The sequence below is a fragment of the Chiloscyllium plagiosum genome, unplaced genomic scaffold (genome assembly GCF_037043375.1).
Source record: "Chiloscyllium plagiosum isolate Xiang-an unplaced genomic scaffold, Cpla_swu_hap1 HiC_scaffold_2, whole genome shotgun sequence".
Lineage (NCBI taxonomy): Eukaryota > Metazoa > Chordata > Chondrichthyes > Orectolobiformes > Hemiscylliidae > Chiloscyllium > Chiloscyllium plagiosum.
Genome location: NW_028270140.1, coordinates 144,794,158 through 144,815,504, shown reverse-complemented (window position 1 = coordinate 144,815,504; position 21,347 = coordinate 144,794,158). Strand labels below are relative to the sequence as shown.

General features: G+C 42.1%; 1 protein-coding gene across 7 annotated transcripts in view; it reads right to left on the bottom strand.

Annotated features, from left to right (window-relative positions):
• nek1 (NIMA-related kinase 1) overlaps positions 1-15,582 on the bottom strand; it is a 167,102-nt gene extending 151,520 nt beyond the window's left edge. For all 7 annotated transcript variants that reach the window (XM_043703514.2, XM_043703532.2, XM_087974056.1 and 4 more), the window contains exons 1-4: positions 15,532-15,582; positions 8,606-8,754; positions 8,422-8,518; positions 36-133 (exon numbers count right to left, since the gene is read on the bottom strand). In XM_043703514.2, the coding sequence (XP_043559449.2) occupies positions 36-133; positions 8,422-8,518; positions 8,606-8,722 (312 nt within the window). In that variant the 5' untranslated portion in view covers positions 8,723-8,754; positions 15,532-15,582. The remainder of the gene's footprint in view (positions 1-35; positions 134-8,421; positions 8,519-8,605; positions 8,755-15,531) is intronic.
• Between the last annotated feature and the right edge of the window lie 5,765 nt (positions 15,583-21,347).

Below are 21,347 nucleotides of genomic sequence, written 5' to 3'. Positions count from 1 at the left end.
ACATTTTATTATCTGAAAAACAAAATGGCTGTTACCTGGTCCTCAGAGAATAAAACTCCTTTCTGTGCATTAATCCGTTTGAAAAGATCACCACCTTCACAGTAATCCATGACTATGTAAAGGCAACCATTTTCTGTGAAAAAAAAACTTGAAACTTCAACTGAAGTGATGAAAGGACTGAATACATAGCACTGTTTACACCAAATGCTTGTCTGTTTTATAATTGTTTAGATCAGAGTGGTGCTGGAAAAGCACAGCAGGTCAGGCAGCATCCGAGGAGCAGGAAAATCGACGTTTTGGGCAAAAGCCCTTCATCAGGAAGGGCTGCTCCTCGGATGCTGCCTGACCTGCTATGCTTTTCCAATCTAAACTCTGGTTTCCAGCATCTGCAGTCCTCACTTTTGCCCTGTTTTATAATTGTCATGAGCAAGGGTAAGGAAAAATCTGAAACATCATATTCAACCTAGATATTCTACGTCCTAATTTTAAACTGGATGAAAACTGCATACCAGAACAAATGGCAATAATGGATGCACTCATTTGCAGCCACATAGCATTTCTTTCCAATGAAGAGATTGCTTTTGAGCTACATGCCATCTTACTTTGTCATATTAATTCTCAGGATATGGGCAAGACAGCAAAGGGTCATGTTAAATGCCATACTGATTTGCTCTGAAGGCAAATGTGCTTTTCATCCTTCAAATAAAAAAAAAAATCCAAGCTACCCAAATTAGAAGGAGATGCTTTAAAAGTTAAAGTAGAAAGATGAAATTATCATTTCCAAAATCAGCCTGTGTATCTTCACTATGAACGTGCAGTCCTTACACATTTCCATACCCTACAAGGATAGCCTCCATGCCCTCTTCATCTTCATGTCTTTATCTCCAACAGACTACACCTCCTCCTACCCAGTATCCTGCAAGAATTCCATCCCATTCTCCCAATTCCTCCACCTCCTCTCGGATAAGGAGACATTCCACTCGTGAGCATACCAGATGTTCACCTATTTTCAACAATGTGCTTTTCTGCTAAGAACGTTCCTTTCGACAATCCTTAGTTTGTGTCACTCTCCCCACCAAACCCCAGGTACCATCCTCCGCAACCAGAAAAGATGCAAAACCTGCCAGCTCACCACCACCTCCCTCACCGCCATCCAGGGCCCCAAACAGTCTGCAAGAGACCAAGGTTCACCTGCCTTTCTTCCAACCTAGTAAACTTCAGGTGCTCCCGATGTGGTCTTCTCTACATTAGGGAGACCAAACATAAACTTAGGGAATGATTTGCCAAGCATCTCAGGTGGGCCCGCAGGGGCTGACCGGACCTCCCAGTCACTGTCCAGTTTAATTCACATTTCCACCTTTCCAACATGACCATCCTTCGCCTCCTCCATTGCCATAACGAACCAAACCACAAATTGGAGGAACAACACCTCATCTTCCACCTGGCTAGCCTACAGTCTGGGAGGAGTCAATATTGGGTTCTCCAATTTCCAATAATATCACTTCTCATCCCCCAACTCCCTTCCCAGCTCGCGCCCCCCACTTCCTGCCACCAACCAGATTCATTCCTCTCATTGACCAACTAGGTTGCAATGTTAATATCTTCCTGGACATTAATGTAATCTGAAAAGGGTTAAACTACATTGTCCCCACCCAAACAGCCACGATCTCGACTTCACCACCCCCTTTATCTGCAGCTCCCCTGACATCCACCCCCAGTGCTGAAGAAGGGTTACACCCAATACATCAACTTCGCCACCTCCTGATCTGCCTGGACTTGCTAAGTTCTTCCAGCCTTGTGCTTGCCTACTTTGGATTCCACATCTGCAGTTTTTTTTTGTCTCTAAATTTCAAAACTTTGCAAAGTGACTGTGTTTTTCGACATCATAATTCAGTGCTGCCTCCAATCTACAAACTGAAGCTACAAACCTTCTAGCTGACTGAAAACATCACCACCCGCAACATGTTAACCTGACCTGGATGGCACAGCCCCAGGTTTCAACCTTCCACCGATGTCTAGACAACCCTCAACCAGGCAAAGGAACATAAAGCCACTTACTCCACAAGTGAAACACGAAGAGCTGCTCAAATTGTGAACCATGGCCATCCTGGTCAGACCAATATCCACATATTAAACATCTGTTGAGAGATCCATGATAGGTGGCGCTACAACCACTGCATTAGCTGAATAAAATCAACATTGAATTAGGACTGCTTCCCTCAGCAGTGAGAAATGGACCTCACAACACAAAAATCAACGTGCTCCACACACAGCAGATGAAAGCAAACATATATTCAAACAATATTTTGTCCAATGGTTTCATTCCATTCAAAACTTTTAGAAGGGCTAACACAACTGCCCCACAAGCAAGCATATGTAGAATCAAATGTAAAAGCTCAAACTTCATTCAGATTTTAGATGACACTTCGTGGAGATGTAAAGAGCTTACTTATATATTCATAGAGTCATACAGAATGGAAACAGTCCATGCCAAACATAAACCCAAACTAAATTAGTGCTACCTGCCTGTCCCAGCCTATAACTCTCCAAATCTGTCCTTATTCATGTACTTATCCACGTCTTCTAAATATTATGATTGCATCTGCATCCACCACTTCACGACGTTCTTTCTACACACAAACTACCCTCTCTGTTAAAAAAAAACAAATTGCCTCTCATCTTAGAAAAGAAGCTGTTTCACCACCTGTGGATTACAGCTAAACACTGGTAGTTCTCTTCCTGTTGTGAGAGTTGCATGTGAGACCATCTATTTTTCTCAACTTGCTTTTCAAAGGGTGTGTTACTTGCTATAATCGGACAGTTACTGTTTAGTAGTAAAATAATCTATTATTCTGTTAAGTTTTCCAGTAGAGTTAAGGTATTTCAATTTGTACTTTCTTTGGTTGTATTTTAACTTTGGTATATGAATCAAGGGTGTTTTGCTTCAAATCTGGTAGTTTGCAACTTGATTGAGTTTTTTGAACCAGTAACAAAGAGGATTGATGAGGACAGAATGAAAGACATGATCTATATGGACTTCAGCAAGGCGTTCAATAAGCTTCCCCATGGGAGACTCGTTAGCAAGGTTAGACCTCATGGAATACAGGGAGAACTAGCCATATGGATAGAGAACTGGCTCAAAGGTAGAACACAGAGGGTGGTGGTGGAGGGTTATTTTTCAGATTGGAGGCCTGTGACCAGTGGAGTGCCATAGGATTAGTGCTGGGTCCAGTATGTTTCGTTATTTATATGAATGATCTGGATGTGAGCATAAGAGGTATAATTAGTAAGTTTGCAGATGACACCAAAATTGAAGGTGTAGTGGACAGTGAAGAAGGTTACCTCAGATTACAACAGGATCTTGATCAGATGGGCCAATGGGCTGAGGAGTGGCAGATGGAGTTTAATTCAGATAAATGAGAGGTGCTGCATTTTTGGAAAGAAAATCTTAGCAGGATTTATACACTTAATGGTAAGGTCCTAGGGAGTGTTGCTGAATAAAGAGACCTTGTAGTGCAGATTCATAGCTCCTTGAAAGTAGAGTCACAGGTAGATAGGATACTGAAGACGGCGTTTAGTGCTTTCCTTTATTGGTCAGAGTATTGAGTACAGGAGTCGAGAGAGTCAGACAGACCAAGAGACAGACAGACAGACAGACCGACCGAGAGACAGACCATTTTAGTGCTGAGGCTGTTGAATTCAGAACAAAATTAACTCTTGGTTCTTACCTGCTATGAATTGAATTTAATTGCATTTTGGGACTTTAATAACCATTACCGGTTATTAAATACAAACTCTGTAAAAGTTAATATTGATGAAGCTTTAACTTACTTGCTGTTCTTGCAGACCACTCTACTTACAGACTACCCCACTGTCAATTCTAATTAAATCAGATCTTATTCTTATTTGAATTTAAATCACAACCCTGAAAAGATAGCACGTTTAATTCGAAGACTAATGAATCAGTTTAAATGCAACCTTACGGTAACATCTCAGCCTCAGGTACAGAATGATTCAGTGCTTAAAAAGCAGGAGTCTGCTCCTAGGTTAGAAATTTTTCAAAGCCTAACATTAAAGAGATTCTGGCACAATGTGTCGGGAAGCCATTTTATGGTCAAAAGTTTGCCCTCCTTGCTAAGAAGTCATTTTGTAAAACAATTGTATCTGACACGTGAGCTGTGCAAGGTTACCTTACGAACTCTCCAATTAGCTCAGACTAGTACCTTTTTATTGATAGGAGTTTATCTCACTAGCAGGCACCTAACTCAGCTGGGTATGTTTTTCCCACCTGATGAATGGCTTAGGGCCTGTAGGATTAGTCAAGCATACCCAGACCTGTCAATTAACTTTTCTTTCTTAATTATGGTCTTTCACTGATATTTGCCTAATTAAGAACATGCAATATTTTTGGAAACTTTTGTATAAAGGAAGCCACTTTGTATCAGTATATCAGAGTAACCTGCCGGGGTACTTGAAGAGCTGGTACCCTACTCTCCTAGGTTATTAGAACCTATTTAGTTTAATTTACAGATATCAATATTATTTTGAAACAGTGATGCTATTGGTAAAGGAAATGACTAAAGTTAAACTAATCTGTCTGCAAGAGGTTTTTTTAGTCCAGAGTACGATATCCAGGACAAACCAAGAGAGGCTTATAGGTCTGAGTCCAAAAGGGAATTCCCTGGGCTGTCTCAAATCTGTACTTTAAACAGGGGAGTCCAGAAAGATTTAGGGTGAGAGGGGAAAGGTATAAAAGCAACCTAAGGGGCAACATTTTCATCCAGAGGGTGGTGGGTGTATGGAATGAGCTGCCAGAGGAAGTGGTGGAAGCTAGTACAATTACAACATTTAAAAAGGCATCTGGATGGGTATTATGAATAGGAAGGGTTTGGAGGGATATGGACTGGGAGCTGGCAAGATTAGGGTCGAGATCAAGTTGGGATATCTGGTCGGCATGGATAAATTTGACTGAAGGGTCTGTTTCTGTTCTGTACATCTTTATGACTCAATGTCTTTTTTAAAATCTTACTTCTCTCACCTGAAAAATTGACCCCTTGTCTTGAAATTCCCCCGTTGTAGGGAAAAGACAACTACCACTAACTCTTATCCATACCCCTCATTATAGAAGTGTATAAAGGTAATGTCTCCTCTCAACCTCTTATACTCCAGTGAAAAAAAGTCTCAGCCTATCCAGCTTTTTAAAATGGTAGGGATCACCACAAAACCCAGTCGTTATTTATTTACTTATTCATCAGTTTATTTCACTGGACGTCATCATCATTGGCAGTCCCTCACAGTTGAGGATGACTCTCTTCCATTCTCATGGTGAATCCATAGGTGGCTGCATAGTCCGATGCAGCTTCTGTACACTTTGCCACACTTGGTGTAAAAGGTGGTCATGAGGAGGGATGGTGGGAAATCGGTGTGGCAGTATGCTCCTTGCGCAGTTTTTCACCCGGCTTCTGCTTCTTCTAATTCCCAGGTGTCTGTGGGAATACAGCATTTCACCAGTAAGGTCTTGGGGATATCACTGAAGCACTTCCTCTCTCCACCTGTGGCTCACCTGCGGTTTCAGAGCTGGGAGTAGAGCACCTGCTTGTGGAGTCTCATGTCAGTCAGGTGGACGACATGCCCAGCCTATTGGAGCCAGTGGTCAGTGCCTTTTTTCTGTGGATAATGGCCTGGCAAAGGACACGAGTGTTGGCACATCTTACTTCCCAGTGGATTCGCAAGATCATGTGCGAGAATGTTGGTGGTACAACTCCAACACCTTGGAGGTGTCTATTATAGGCAGTCCATGTCGCAGACTCAGAGAGGGCAACATAAAAGTATGTAAAAACTGGAAGAAAAAAAAAAATCTTTATTCACTCATAGGACGCGAGTGCCACTGGCTGGCTCAGCATTTATTGCCTGTGCCGAGTTGCCCTTGAGAATGTAGTGGTGAACTGCATTCTTGAGCCACTGTGTTGTGGGCAGACCCACAATGCCCTAAGGGAGGGAATCTCAGGATTTTGAGCCAGCAACAGGGGTGACTTTATAGAGGTCTGTAAACCATGAACTTAGTGTACAATCTGATCATGTTGATGCCCATGAGCAACCTTTACCTCAGGACGCCAGAGGCTGCACCTCTTCGCAAGTTGCAAGTATTATGGCAGCACTGGCAATTAATGTCCTCTCTCCCAAGAGTCCCTGAGCAGGTGACCTTTGCAACTAAGTAGCTTGCGAGGCTACTTCAAAGAGCAATCAACAATATTGTTTTAGGTCTGGAGTCATAGACTGGCCTGATCAGCTAAGGCAGATGGCAGAATTCCTTCCCTTAAGGACATTACTGAACCTGATCGCTGAAACCTTTCTCACAGCCACTGATATATTCAAATGTGTGTTGCATCAAGGAATCAAATCAGAGCTGGAGTGCTTATCTCTGCTGGTTGGAGTAAAACAGTTGTGGTTGTTGGAAGTCAGTCATCTCAGCTCCGGGAAATATCTGCAGGACTTCCTCAGGGCAATGTCCTAGGCCAAACCATCTTCAGCTGCCTCAATGACCTTCCCTCCATCACAAGATCATTCGCACCACACAGATGCTAGGCAATGAGCATCTCCAATAACAGCGAATCTGTTGTTATTTGACATTCAATGGTGTTACCATTACAAAATAGCCACTATCAATGGCCTGTCGTTACCATTGACCAGAGAATCAACTGGACTGGTCACATAAACAGTAACTATAACAGCATGTCAGAGGCGAGGAATAATGCAGCGTGGAACTCACCTCCACAAAGCCTGTCCATAATCTACAAGTCGCAAGCCAGTTGGAATACTCACCACTAGCCTCGATGGGTGCAGGTCAACATCACTCAAGAAGCTTGACACCTTCTAGGACAGAGCAGCCTGCTTGACTGGCACTCCATCCTCAAGCAACAATTCCCACAACCAATGCTCAGTTTACACTGCTTCTATTATCAACAAGACGCACAGCACAAACTCGTCAAAGATATCGAGACAGCACCTTCCATCTGGAAGGACAAGGGCAGCACATATAGGAACACCATCACCTGCAAGTTCCACTCCAAGCCACTCACCATCCTGACTTGGAAATATATCACCAATCCTTCACTGTCATAGAATCAGAGAGCTGCACTGAATGGAAACAGATCATTTGGTCCAACTTGTCCATGCGAACCAGATATCCTAAATAAATCTAGCCCCATTTGCCAGCACTTGGCCTATATCCCTCTAAACTCTTCCTATTCATATACCCATCCAGATGCCTTTTAAAGGCTGCAATCGTACCAGCCCCCACCAGTTCCTCTCGCAGCTCATTCCACACACGCACCACCCTATGCATGAAAAAGTTGCCGCTTAGGTCTCTTTTATATCTTTCCCCTCTCACCTTAAACCTATGCCCTGTAGCTCTGGACTCTCCCACCCTGGGGAAAATACCTTGTCTATTTACCCTATTCCCCTCACAATTTTATGAACCTCTATAAAGTCACCCCTGTTGCTGGCTCAAAATCCTGAAATTCTGTCCCTTAGGCAGACCCACAATGCTCTGCAAACAGTGGCTCAAGAATTTCACCACCAACTTCTCAAGGGCAACTAGGTACAGGCAATAAATGCTGAGCCAGCCAGTAGCACCCACAACCTGTGAGTGAATAAAGATTTCTTTTCTTCCGGATTTTACATACTTTTAAAATTACTGTCTGATATGGCATAGGCTTTCTGGTTAACAAACAAGCATTATACTTCCTGACTGTACATTGCATATTCTGTTGTTTTACATGGTGTGCCTCAAAGTGAGGCATTTTAGCACCAAGAAACAATATTTTGAGGAAATGACAGCATTTTGAGCCAACATGAGTGAGGTACTTTTTAAATATAGGTTAAAAACAATGATCGCAGATGCTGGAAATCAGATTCTGGATTCGTGGTGCTGGAAGAGCACAGCAGTTCAGGCAGCATCCAAGGAGCTTCGAAATCGACGTTTCGGGCAAAAGCCCTTCATCAGGAATAAAGCTATATTCCTGATCAGGAATAAAGCTATAATAAAAAGTATAAAATAGAATTCTAGGAATAAAAATATTGACTGAAATCGTCAACTGATCTCGTAGATAAAATTCTTAAAAACGTATCGAAAAATACGTTCGGGCTTTTGCCCGAAACGTCGATTTCGAAGCTCCTTGGATACTGCCTGAACTGCTGTGCTCTTCCAGCACCACTAATCCAGAATACTTTTTAATATAGCCTCTCACTGGAGAATTACACCCAATATTTAAGTAATTCAAGTTGAAGCAAATATAACTTCCTAACAATTGAAGAAATCAGGACCTGAAATACAAGTTTTGATGCACGCACTTTTCCATTTCCCTCAATTTCCAAACAAAACAGACACACAGACTTGACTGGCTTAAGCGTATTTCTCACCTTCAAAGGATTCCTTATACTGTACAATGTTTGGATGTTTCATATTTGCCAACACTGCTACTTCTCTCCTTGACTCTTCCCTCTCCTTATTTGACATCTGAGAACAAAGAAGTGAGACAGATCTTTCAATAAATACCACCCTAACACATCAAGTTACATTTGGAGAGGAACAAGGTTGACTCACCCTGGAAATGTTGATTTCTTTGATAACATACTGTCGGCCATCTTCTTTTGAGTTGACAAGAATAGCTTTTCCAAATGATCCTTCTCCGATTTTGTTCAACTTCATGTATTTATCCATAGTGCTTGATGTGAAAGATCCTCATGCTCACCCTGTACGAATATGACAACACATTCCTTCACCAAACCAATCAGAAACTCCTAAAGCTGGACAACTAAATAAACTGTGTAGCAGATTTGGAAATCTATTCACAGGCTTGTCCTTATGCACAATAAAAAGAAAATCACCTTCAGGGATTTATAGGTCTGGCAATGTGGAATAGGCATCAGGGAAGGGAGTGGTTCTCAACCAGAAAGAATCAAATCATTCGTCCTTGACACCCAATGCCAATACTAAAGCTGAATGCCCCACTATCAACATCCTGGGACTGACCATTAATGAGAAATTAAACTTATCTCTCCACGCTTCAGGCTCTCTGCCTGTATTCCTGATGAAGGGCTTTTGCCCGAAACATCGATTTTGCTGCTCCTTGGATGCTGCCTGAACTGCTGTGCTCTTCCAGCACCACTAATCCAAAAAAAAAAAGAAATCAAACTGAACTACCCATATAAATACGGCAGCTCGGAATAACTTACCAAACAAAAACCAAAAAGAACTGCGGATGCTGCAAGACAGAAGCTGCTGGAAAAGCTCAGCAGGTGTGGCAGTATCTGTGAAGAGAAATCAGAGTTAACGTTTCAGACCCAGTGACCCTTCTTCAGAAAGGACCCGAAGCGTTAACTCTGATTTCTCTTCACAGATGCTGCCAGACCTGCTGAGGAATAAATTTTCCTCCTGACTATCAAAAGTCTGTCTGTCTACCAAATATAAAGCACAAGTCAGGAGTGTGATGGAATCCTCCCCACTTATCTGAATGAATATAGCTCAGACAATATTCAAGACACTTGACAACATTCAGGACAAAATAGCACAAGTGACTGGCATCTAATCCACCACTTAACTTTAAAATTAACATTAAAATTAACATGAATTTTGTAAAATACTATACATGAATGCACGAAGCATTAAACAAAAGATGGATGAGCTTGAGGCTCTTTTGGAAATTGGCAGGTCCGATATTGTGGGGATAACTGAGACGTGGCTTCAAGTGGACAGTGCCTGGGAAATGAATATTCAAGTCTACACGTGCTATCGGAAGGACAGACTGACGGGCAGAGGGGGTGGCCTTGCTGGTAAGGGAGGATATTCAGTCCCTTGCGCGGGGGGACTTAGAGTCAGGGGATGTAGAGTCAGTGTGGATAGAGCTGCGAAATACTAAGGGTAAAAAGACCCTCTTGGGAGTCATCTACAGGCCCCCTCTGGATGTCGGGTGTAAGTTGAATCAGGAGCTGTAATTGGCCTGTCGTAAAGATGTTACTACAGTTATTATGGGGGATTTTAACATTCAGGTAGACTGGGAGAATCAGGATGGTATTGGACCTCAAGAAAGAGACTTTGTGGAGTGCCTCAGAGATGGATTCTTAGAGCAGCTGGTGCTGGAGCCTACCAGGGGAGAAGGCAATTCTGGATCTGGTATTGTGTAACAAACCAGAATTGGTCAGAGACCTCGAAGTGAAGGAGCCATTGGGAAGTAGTGACCATAATACATGAAGCTTCAATCTGCAATTTGAGAGGGAGAGGGTACAGTCGGAAGTGACAGTACTTCTGTTGAATAAAGGGAACTATGGAGCTATGAGGGAGGAGCTGGCCAAAGTTCAATGGTGCAATACCTTCGCAGGGATGACCGTGGAGGAACAATGGCGGATATTTCTGTGTATAATGCAGAAGTTGCAGGATTAGTTCATTCCTAAAAGGAAGAAAGATCCCAGGAGGAGGCATGGGCGGCCATGGCTGACGAGGGAAGTTAAGAAACATATAAAGTTAAAAGAGAAAAAGTATAACATAGCAAAGATAAGTGGGAAAACTGAGGACTGGGAAGCTTTTAAAGAGCAACAGAGGATTACTAAGAAGGAAATATACAGAGGAAAAATGAGGTATGAAGGTAAATTGGCCAATAATATAAAGGAGGATAGTAAAAGCTTTTTTAGGTATGTGCAAGGCAAAAAAAATGGTGAGGACTAAAATTGGGCCCTTGAAAACAGAAACAGGGGAATATATTACGGGGAACAAAGAAATGGCAGAGGAATTAAATGGGTACTTCAGATCTGTTTTCACTGGAGAAGACACGAGCAATCTCCGTGAGGTAACAGTGGCTGAAGGACCTGAACTTAAGGGAATTTATATTTGCCAGGATTTGGTGTTGGAGAGACTGTTAGATCTGAAGGTTGATAAGTCTCCAGGGCCTGATGGTCTGCATCCCAGGGTACTGAAGGAGGTGGCTCAGGAAATTGTGGATGCGTTGGTGATTATTTTCTAGAGTTCGATAGATTCGGGATTGGTTCCTGAGGATTGGAGGGTGGCTAATGTTATACCACTTTTTAAGAAAGGTGGGAGAGAGAAAGCAGGAAATTATAGACTAGTTAGTCTGACCTCAGTGGTGGGAAAGATGCTGGAGTCTATTATAAAGGATGAAATTACGGCACATCTGGATAGTAGTAACAGGATAGGACAGTCAGCATGGATTTATAAAGGGGAAATCATGCTTGACTAATCTTCTGGAATTTTTTGAGGATGTAACTCTAAAGATGAACAAGGGAGATCCAGTGGGTGTAGTGTACCTGGACTTTCAGAAAGCTTTTGATAAAGTCCCACACAGGAGGTTAGTGAGTAAAATTAGGGCGCATGGTATTGGGGGCAAATACTAGATTGGATTGAAAATTGCTTGGCTGATAGGAAACAAAGGGTAGTAATAAACGGCTCCATTTCGGAATGGCAGGCAGTGACCAGTGGGGTACCGCAGGGATCAGTGCTGGGACCGCAGCTTTTTACAATATATGTTAATGATATAGAAGATGGTATGAGCAATAACATTAGCAAATTTGCTGATGATACAAAGCTGGGTGGCAGGGTGAAATATGATGAGGATGTTAGGAGATTACAGGGTGACCTGGACAAGTTAGGTGAGTGGGCAGATGCATGGCAGATGCAGTTTAATGTGGATAAATGTATGGTTATCCACTTTGGTGGCAAGAACAAGAAAGCAGATTACTACTCAATGGAATCAGTTTAGATAAAGGGGCAGTACAGAGAGATCTGGGTGTTCTTGTACACCAGTCAATGAAGGTAAGCATGCAGGTACAGCAGGTAGTGAAGAAGGCTAATAGCATGCTGGCCTTCATAACAAGAGGAATTGAGTATAGAAGCAAAGAGGTGCTTCTGCAGCTGTACAGGGCCCTGGTGAGACCACACCTGGAGTACTGCGTGCAGTTCTGGTCTCCAAATTTGAGGAAAGACATTCTGGCTATTGAGGGAGTGCAGCGTAGGTTCAGGAGGTCAATTCCTGGAATGGCGGGATTACCTTACACTGAAAGACTGAAGCAACAGGGCTTGTATACCCTTGAGTTTAGAAGACTAAGAGTGGATCTGATTGAGATGTATAAGATTATGAAAGGATTGGACACTCTGGCAGCAGAAAACATGTTTCCGCTGATGGGTGAGTGCCGAACCAGAGGACACAGCTTAAAAATATGGGGTAGACCATTTCGGACAGAGATGAGGAGAAACTTCTTCACCCAAAGAGTGGTGGCTGTGTGGAATGCTCTGCCCCAGAGGGCAGTGGCCCAGTCTCTGGATTCATTTAAGAAAGAGTTGGATAGAGCTCTCAAAGATAGTGGAATCAAGGGTTATGGAGATAAGGCAGGAACAGCATACTGATTAGGAATGATCAGCCATGATCATGTTGAATGGCGGTGCAGGCTCGAAGGACTGAATGGCCGACTCCTGCACCTCTTGTCTATTGTCACTTTTAACACTCATGCCCTCTGCCAGCAACACTTGATAATGGCAGTGTGTACCACCTACAAGACACCCTGTAGAAATTCATCAAGAATCTGTCAATACCTTCCAATACTAGCAATACCATCTGGAAAGACAAGGGCAGCAGATACAGTATATGGGAACACCACCACCTTCAAGTCCCCCCCCAAACCAGTCATCATCCAAACTTGGAAATATATTGCCAATCCTTCATGATCACTGGACCTCTTTCCCCAATGGGATTGTGAGGCTACTCACAGCAAATGGACTGCATTTATTAAACTTAAATAAAGTTATTACATTAAATCAATTATGTAAATTCAATTCAAACACTAAGTCACTTATTCCTCTCCCTGAAAGATGGTCCATTACTCTAGCTTAGAGAACAAACAGATAAGAAAAGACCTTCTCTGATTTTGTCCAACATATTTTGTCCAAGTTGATCAAAGAAAAAAAAACTAACTAACGCTTGTGAAAAGCGAGACCCTCTCCTATCCAAAAGTTTCCAATCAAGTAATTAAGTAGTGAATGGTCAAAAAGACAAAATACAAAATTACTAGGTTCACTTCAAAATGGTGCTCCAACTGCATCTCAGTACTACCATCTTCAGAATGAAGTTTGACCCTCAAGATGAAAATGAACAAAATGTGACAACTGACTGATGTTCTTAGCTCATTTTCAAATTGTATGTCACAATGTAATGTATATAACTTAAAAGCTCTACTTCAAGGCAATCTACAGCAGTACAACAGCAAGCACAGTTCTTACAGGATATTCCTGACAGCTGTATAATTCACATTTGTTGTGATTCATGAATTAAGTTTCAACTTGAAATTTTATAATCAGTACAGATATTGAGTACCTAGAATTGCTTTATATTTCTATTCGAGCAAGTCACACTTTTCTCTGTACAATCATCAACACAGAAGGTCAAAATCCATAAAAACTGATCACAGTATGCAATAGTACGATCTTAAAATTAACAGTGTAGAAAATTACACAAAGATTTTTAAAACATGCAACTACAGCAAGAAAACCAGATGACCTTGTGGATTTTAAAGTTCTTCATTACTCTATTTACAACTGAAGTACATAAAAAGAACATCATGTACACAATTGTTCACATTTTCCAACTTTAGAATCATTGAATCCCTCCAATGAGGAAACAGGCCATTTGGCCCATTAATTCTACACTGACCCTCTGAAGAACATCCCATCCAGACTCATGCTGCTACCTTACCCCCGCATTTCCCATGGCTAATCCACCAAACCTACATATTCCTGGAACCAGAGGCAGAGGCAATTTAGAACTGCCAATCCATCTACACCACATGTCCTTGGACAGTGGGAGGAAACCCAGAGGGAGTCGATGCAGACACAGGGAGAATGTGCAAACTCCACACTGACAGCTGCCAGAGGCTGGAATCGAACCCACATCCTTGGCACTGTCAGGCAGCAATGGTAAACATCGAGCCACTCTTAACTTTAGTAACATTACTCAAGCCAGTGAATATAAAACATTGTTTTAAGTATTTAATTCAACAACCAAAATGTGTCAGCAATTTTACACAAACAAAGATAATTTAAAAAGTACATCAAATCTTGGGCTTTTAAACAAAGGACAAAATACAGAGGCCTAAACTTATAGAAAACAGGAGTTGTGTTCAAAGCAGGTAGTGTACCCAATTCTGAATGCTACACTTTCGAAAAGATGTGAAAGTTTTGGATGACAGAGATGGGATCAACTCCCAGAATCTCAAGAGTGAAGGGCTACAATGTGAAAGGAGTTGGGTTTTTCTTTCTTTCAGGCACAGACAGTTAAAACAGATCCTTTTTTTAAAAAATAATGAAACATTTAAATAGTGTAAATAAAGCAAACCTATTTGAAGGGTAAAAACAATGATTGCAGATGCTGGAAACCAGATTCTGGATTAGAGTGGTGCTGGAAAAGCACAGCAGTTCAGACAGCATCTGAGGAGCAGGGGGGAAAAAAAATCAAAAAAAACAAAACAACATTTCGGGCAAAAGCCCTTCCTATTTGAAGGGTAGAAGAGGAACCAATAAATAGAGCACACACATTTAATGCAGGGGAGAAAACAGCCAAAGGCAACAATTAAGATTTGGAATGCACAGCCTAGTTAGGGGAATGATTACCCAGTCTGTAGTGGCCTTCAAAAGGAAATGGGATAAATATTAGAAAGATAAAAATTGCAGAGGTATTGGGAAACAGATTGAAAGACTGGACACAGATGCAGGGGACCAAATGGGCTCCTTCTATGCCACGCCATTCTATGCAGAGCATCAACTGCAAGTCATCAAGTACATTTGTTCAATGTATGACCATGAATCAAAATAAACACCCTGGGATAACAGCACAAGTATAACTTTTTAGGTGTTTTGATGTATATTATTCTTTTAGTGCCTTGCTAAACCTTATTTACTTGGTTGGAAGATTCATGGATCTCACACATGAGCAGACAGACCTTTCTAGCTGAGCCAATCTTCAAGCCATTATTTCTACAATTCACAACTTTAATTTCCTGCACACAATAATTAAGTATATGCTCCACACACCCAGTGATGGCATGGACATCTGTAACTGAAGAGAACCTGTGCTTGAGTCTTCACAACATCGCAGGATGCAATTCTTAAAATCTATCTGAAAGCATTTGGCTTGAGCAAGTATTTTGACACCCCCAACAATATAGGGTAGAAGAATTAGTGGCGGATTGCATTCCAACAATTGCTAAACCAACACAATAAATAAATAAATAATGACGGCAGGCATAAGCATTGCTGCTGATTTGTTTCGCCGTTCTGCTGCTAGGTGCGGCCTATCACCAGCATCAGATGCAAGAAGCAAAACCTGCATGTGCCTATCCCATCTTTTTATAGATACATAGAACAAAGACACTGCGATCGACTAACAATTAAAACTTTTCAGAGATGCCAGCGAGTTAAAGGAGGTGTAACCTTCATCAGATCATATCGAACCATTATATAGAATCACTCACCACTGAGCTGCTGCTACTGCTGCTCACTCACCGGCAGCCCAAGTATTCCGTCTCTCAACCGAACCTGCTGGCGGATGCCGCCTCCCATTGGCTGCAGTGGGCCGGCTGCGGGTTTCGATTGGTCAATGCGCCTGTCAATCCTGCCATCGCTGCCCCGCCCCCCCACACACGTCCCGCCCCGCTGGTGTCAGTGAGTTTGGTTGTTCCCTTGGCGATTGTTCCCTTTCCCTGGCAACGGCCGCTAGCAACGGGGCCCAGCCACCAAGCTCAGCCTGGAGCATGCAGAATCAGGGCGTGAGCCAGTGCCTGGGGAGGGCCGTCAACATGGCATTCTCCCCATTAAAGAGAAAAAAAGCAAGGAGCTCGTCAGCGGTTCCGGCGAAATCTGTGAAGGGAGAGAAACTAGAGTTCTTAGCAAGCTTTGAGATTTGTAGCTCAGGTTGAGGTTCTGGATGTAGGTTTGCTCGCTGAGCTGGAAGGTTCATTTCCAGATGTTTCATCACCCTACTAGGTAACATCTTCAGTGGGCCTCAACATCTGGAAATTAACCTCCAGTTCAGCAAGCAAACCTACATCCAAACTAGAGTCCATGTTTCCAGTAAAACATAACCCTTCTTGGAACTTACTTTTGCCTCCCATACCACAGAAGCAACCATATTTTGGAGAGTAAGCTCCTACAATTCAGCAATGCCAGAATGGCGGCATAACGTCTTTCCTATTGTGATGGAAAAACTTAGCAGGTCTGGCAGCATCTGCGTAGAGAGAAACGATGTTAATCTTTCAGGTCCGGTGACCCTTCTTTAGAACAGGTCAAAATGGTCACTGGATTCTCAATGTTAACTCTGCTTTCTCTCTACACATGCCAGATCTCTTGAGCTTTTCTTTCCAGCAATTTCTGTTTTTGTTTCTGATTTCCAGCATTCGCAGTTCTTTAGGTTTTAGTTTTCTCTTTTTGTGTGATGTTGGTTGAAGGATAAATGTTTGCCAGAACGCAGGAGATAAAACTACACGTGGGTCCGAAAGTGAAAAATCACACAACACCAGGCTCTAGTCTAACAGGTTCGTTTGGAAGCATGAGCTTTCGGAGCACCGCTCATTCATCAAGTGGTTGTGTTGTGTGATTTTTAACTTTCAATATTAGATGCTGCAGGTTAGGCAGCATCCGAATGATGATTACCTTGGCATTCTTCCCACTTGGCACCTTAGACTCTGATATCCTTCCTCCTGACAACTTATATCCCTCGCACCTTACTCCCTATCTATCTAGCACCCTAACCTCACACTTATCTTGTATATTTACCATTTGACAGTGTGAGATTCTGGACTTGTAAATTTCAGAATGCAGCAGCTGACTGCTGTGAAAGGGGGCATACAGAGTTTGCCTTCCAACAGTTCTGCCCAACAAGAGAACTGTTGTCTTGGAAGCACTCTGCATTTCTGAAGAAAACCCTTATTGGAAATTCCTTTCATGAAATATGAAGCTCTCTTCTATCATTAAAAAAACGCAAAAGGAGTGGCAAACTACATGATATTCCTTTGCCACTCCTGAGAAAATCAGCACATTGTTGTCCACAGAGTGGGCACAGAGATGGTGTACTGTATTACAGGGGGTACACAGCATATGAGATTACACACACATGCTATATTACAGTCACAGGAATTGTATTGTCTCATATGTTTGGAGATTTTCTGTAGCCTGGGACATTCACCAGGTGGGTGCACTCTGGTTGTTTTGCTGTCAGTGCCTTTAACTGAGTTAGCACTGCTGCCTCACAGTGCCAGGGACCCGGGTTTGATTCCAGCCTTGGGCGACTGTCGGTGTGGAGTTTGCATATTCTCTCCATATCTTTGTGGGTTTCCTCCCACAATCCAAAGATCTGTGGGTTAGGTGGATATATCATGTTAAATTGCCCATAGTGTGAAGGGACTTGTAGGTTAGGTGCATTAATCAGGGCAAATGTAGAGTAAAAGGGGAATGGGTTTGGGTGGGATAATCTTGGGAGGGTCAGTGTGGATTTGCTAGGCCGAAGGGCCTGTTCCCACACTGTAGAGATTCTACGTCTATGTCTAAGGGTCACTGGATCTGAAATGTTAAATCTGATTTCTCTCCACAAATGTTACCAGACCTGCTCAGTTTTTCCAGCAATTTCTGTTTTTGTGTCCAGTACTAGAAGGTATCATCACAGAGTTATTCTGGAGAATTTTTTTTAGAATTAGAATCCCTACAATGTGGAAACAGGCCGCACCGACCCTCCAAAGAGTAACCCATCCAGACCTATTCCCCTACCCTATTTTTTTAAACCCTGACTAATGCATCTAACCTATGCATACCTGAACACTGTGGGCAATTTAGCATGGCCAATTCACCTAATCTGCACATCTTTTGGATTGGGGGAGGAAACCAGAGCACCCGGAGGGGACCCACGCAGACAAGGGGATGAATGTGAATATTCCACACAGACAGTTGTCCGAGACTGGAATTGAACCCGGGTTCCTGATGCTGTGAGGCAGCAGTGCTAACCACTGAGCCACTGTGCTGCCCACCCATTAGCATTCCACCCATTATTAGACGCCCATTTACGACAGAGAAGAGGAGGAGTTTCTTCTCTCAGTAGTGAATATGTAGAATTCTTTACTGCAGAGGACTGTATAATTTGAATTGTTAAGTGTATCCAAAGCTGAGATTGAGTTTGAGTCAGAAAGTGAATCAAGGGTTATGAGAAGGAAAATGGCATTGTGACCTTTTAAATGGCAGAGCAGACCCGATGGCCTAAATTACCTCATCCTAGACCTACATCTTATGGTCTTTTACCATCCAAGGCCTGTTGTAAAGGGCTTAGGTCTGAAATGTTGATTCTCCCGTTCCTTGGAAGCTGCCTGACCTGCTGTGCTTTTCCAGCACCACACTCTCGACTCTGATCTCCAGCATCTGCAGTCCTCACTTTCTTCTAGACTTTGGAACTGGTCATATGACCCTTTAGAGACACAATTTTAAAACATGATCTTACAAAGCCCTTTATTGCAACAACAAACATAACTAGTTATTCAAATCCCACCATGGCAACTGATGGAATGTAAATAAATCTGCAAGTGAATGCTAAGTTTTTAAAAACATTAATTTATGTGATGTCACCATTGCTGGCTGGGTCAGCATTCATTGCTCGCCCTGAGTTGCCCTTGAGACAATTTTGGTGACCTGTTTTCTTGAATTGCTGCTATCCCTTTGCTGTAGGTGGACATACCATTTGGGAGGATGTTCCAGGATTTGACCCCGTGACACTGAAGGAAGGAGTCAGAATATTTCTGAGTCAGAATGGCAAATGACTCAGAGGGGAATTCTGAACTTGTTGCATTTGCATGTATCTATTGCCCCTGTCCATTTGATTGTAGTAGCCAAGGGTTTCAAAGGTACTGTTGAAGCCTTGGTGAAATTCTGCAGACCATCTTGTAAAAGGTACACACTACGGCGACTGAGAATTGATGGTTAGGGAATGAATATTTGTGAATTTAGCACCAACCAAGCAGGCTACCTCATCCTGAATAGTATCAATCTTGCTGGTGTTGCTGGAGCTGCATTCATCCAGACAACAGGGGAGTATACCAACACACTCCAGCTTGTCCTTGTAGATTATGGGTAGGCTGTGGAGGGTCAGGATGTGAGTTACTCATGAATTAATCACTGCAGGATTCCTAGCCCCTGACCTGCTTTTCTAACTCCAGTATTTATGCGGCTACTACAGTTTAGTTTCCTGTTAATGATTGATGAATATCAATAATGTCTCAGTCATGATGAATACGAAATATCATTGATTGTGATAAAAACCCATCTGGTTCACTAATGCCCGAGGAAAGGAAATCTGCCATCTTACGTCATCTGGCAAGCACATGACTCCAGATCCACTGCGAAATGGTTGACACTTAACTGCCTCTCAAATGACTGAGCAAAGCACTTAGTTCTGAGGCAATTGGGGAGAAGCAACAAATGCTGGTCTTGCCAACTCTGCCCATGTCAAAGAATTGCAGTATCTACATGTTATAAGGTGGACTGTAGAAATTCACTAAGGCTTCTTCAATAGCACCTCCCAAACTTCAACTCCTACCATCTAGAAGGACAAAGGCTATAAATATAGACGGCACGGTGGCACTGCTGCCTCACAGCATCAGGGACCCGGTTTAATTCCAGCCTTGGGTGACTGTGTGAAGTTTACACATTCTTTGTGTGTATGCGTGTGGTTTTATCTGGGTTCTCCAATTTCCTCCCACCGTCCAAAGATGTGTAGGTTGGGTGGATTGGCTATGCTAAATCGCTCCATAGTGTCCAGGGATGTGCAGGTGAAGTAGATTAGCCATGGTACCTTTGGGGTTCCAGGGTAGGGTGGGGTGGGGAGCTGTGAGTGAAATGCTCTTCAGAGGATCAGTGCACACTTGATGGGCCAAAGGCCTCTCCCTGCACTGTAGGGATTTTGTGATTATTTTTGAATAAAGAAAAAGCAAGGCCAAGTTTCTCCATCTTGTTTCCCCAGCTGTAAGGACATGTGCAAATTATTTTTGGATGACTTAAAGTTTAAGTCGTGTAGAATCTGCTAGATCATACAAGATTGTGTTAGAAAGTTATGCCTGGTAGTAACAAAGTTTTGGCTGCTGTTCTTGCACATTGTTATTTCACATGCCCCAATTTTCTCCAGATCAGCTGAAGTGAAAAACATGAATTTGAAGGAGTAGAACAAAACAACTTATTATTTTGAAAGACAGAGACTATATTATATCCCTCTCCAACAACACCCTAACAAAAGTTCATTATTTTACTCATCCACTGAAGTGATATTTTCTTTAGTCAGCTGAACAACTCCTGGGACAGATTTCACAATAATCTCAAAGCCTGATCAGCATGCAATGTATTGAACCCCTGCTATTTTCACATCTTCATTTACTAAATTGATAGAAAACACTGGGGTGCCTTTGACTCATAATACAAGTTTGAAATAATCACTGTCTTGAAAAGTCAGTACAGGTATATGTGGAACTAGGAAGATTGAGGTTTCAGTGAGGAACTACAAAGTTTTTCAAAAATGTTTATGCATGTTGATGGAGTGACTGTTTCTTAGTTTATTATTTCTGCTGCACTCAGATGCTTGATACAACAGCTAAAAATTATTAAGGGCTACTGATCTCATTTAGTGGGTGAAACCATTTATGTGGTTTCTTGCCACTAAATGAGTAATAGCTTCTTGATTCGCAAAAGCATTTTTGTAATAACTATCAGGTAACTGTGAACAGATTCTTTAACAGTGGTTGTTTCCATTGTCTCCCTGCTGTAAAGCACCAATTTCTCAGGTGAGTGACTGAATTTTGTGACTGAAATTGTGATTTACATTTGTAATTGTATAGTTACGTTAAAGATGTTGAGACTGACATTTCTGCTGATAATACTTGAGTTGCCATGCTTTCTGGAGTAAACAGCAATGTGTGTTGATTTTGGTCCTGTTTTCCTTTTAAGCTTTATTTTTAAAAAACAGTTCACAGAGATCCCTTTTTTTCATTTGTTGCAAGGTATGTCATTTGATTTGCATTGTAATGTGCACCACTGTATCTCGCTTGTGTCTGGTACAATATAAAGGTATGCATCTTGTTTGTTTGTTAAGATTTAGTTGTCCTCGACAAATTTGTTTTTAAAAGTTTGTGACAGTGAATAACAGAAAGATATTTACATACCTATTGTACCCCAGATATTGCACATTGTAATTACATAAATTATTACAGAAATCAATTTTTATAAACCTATGGAGCAAGTTTCTACAACCATTGATTTTAATGGC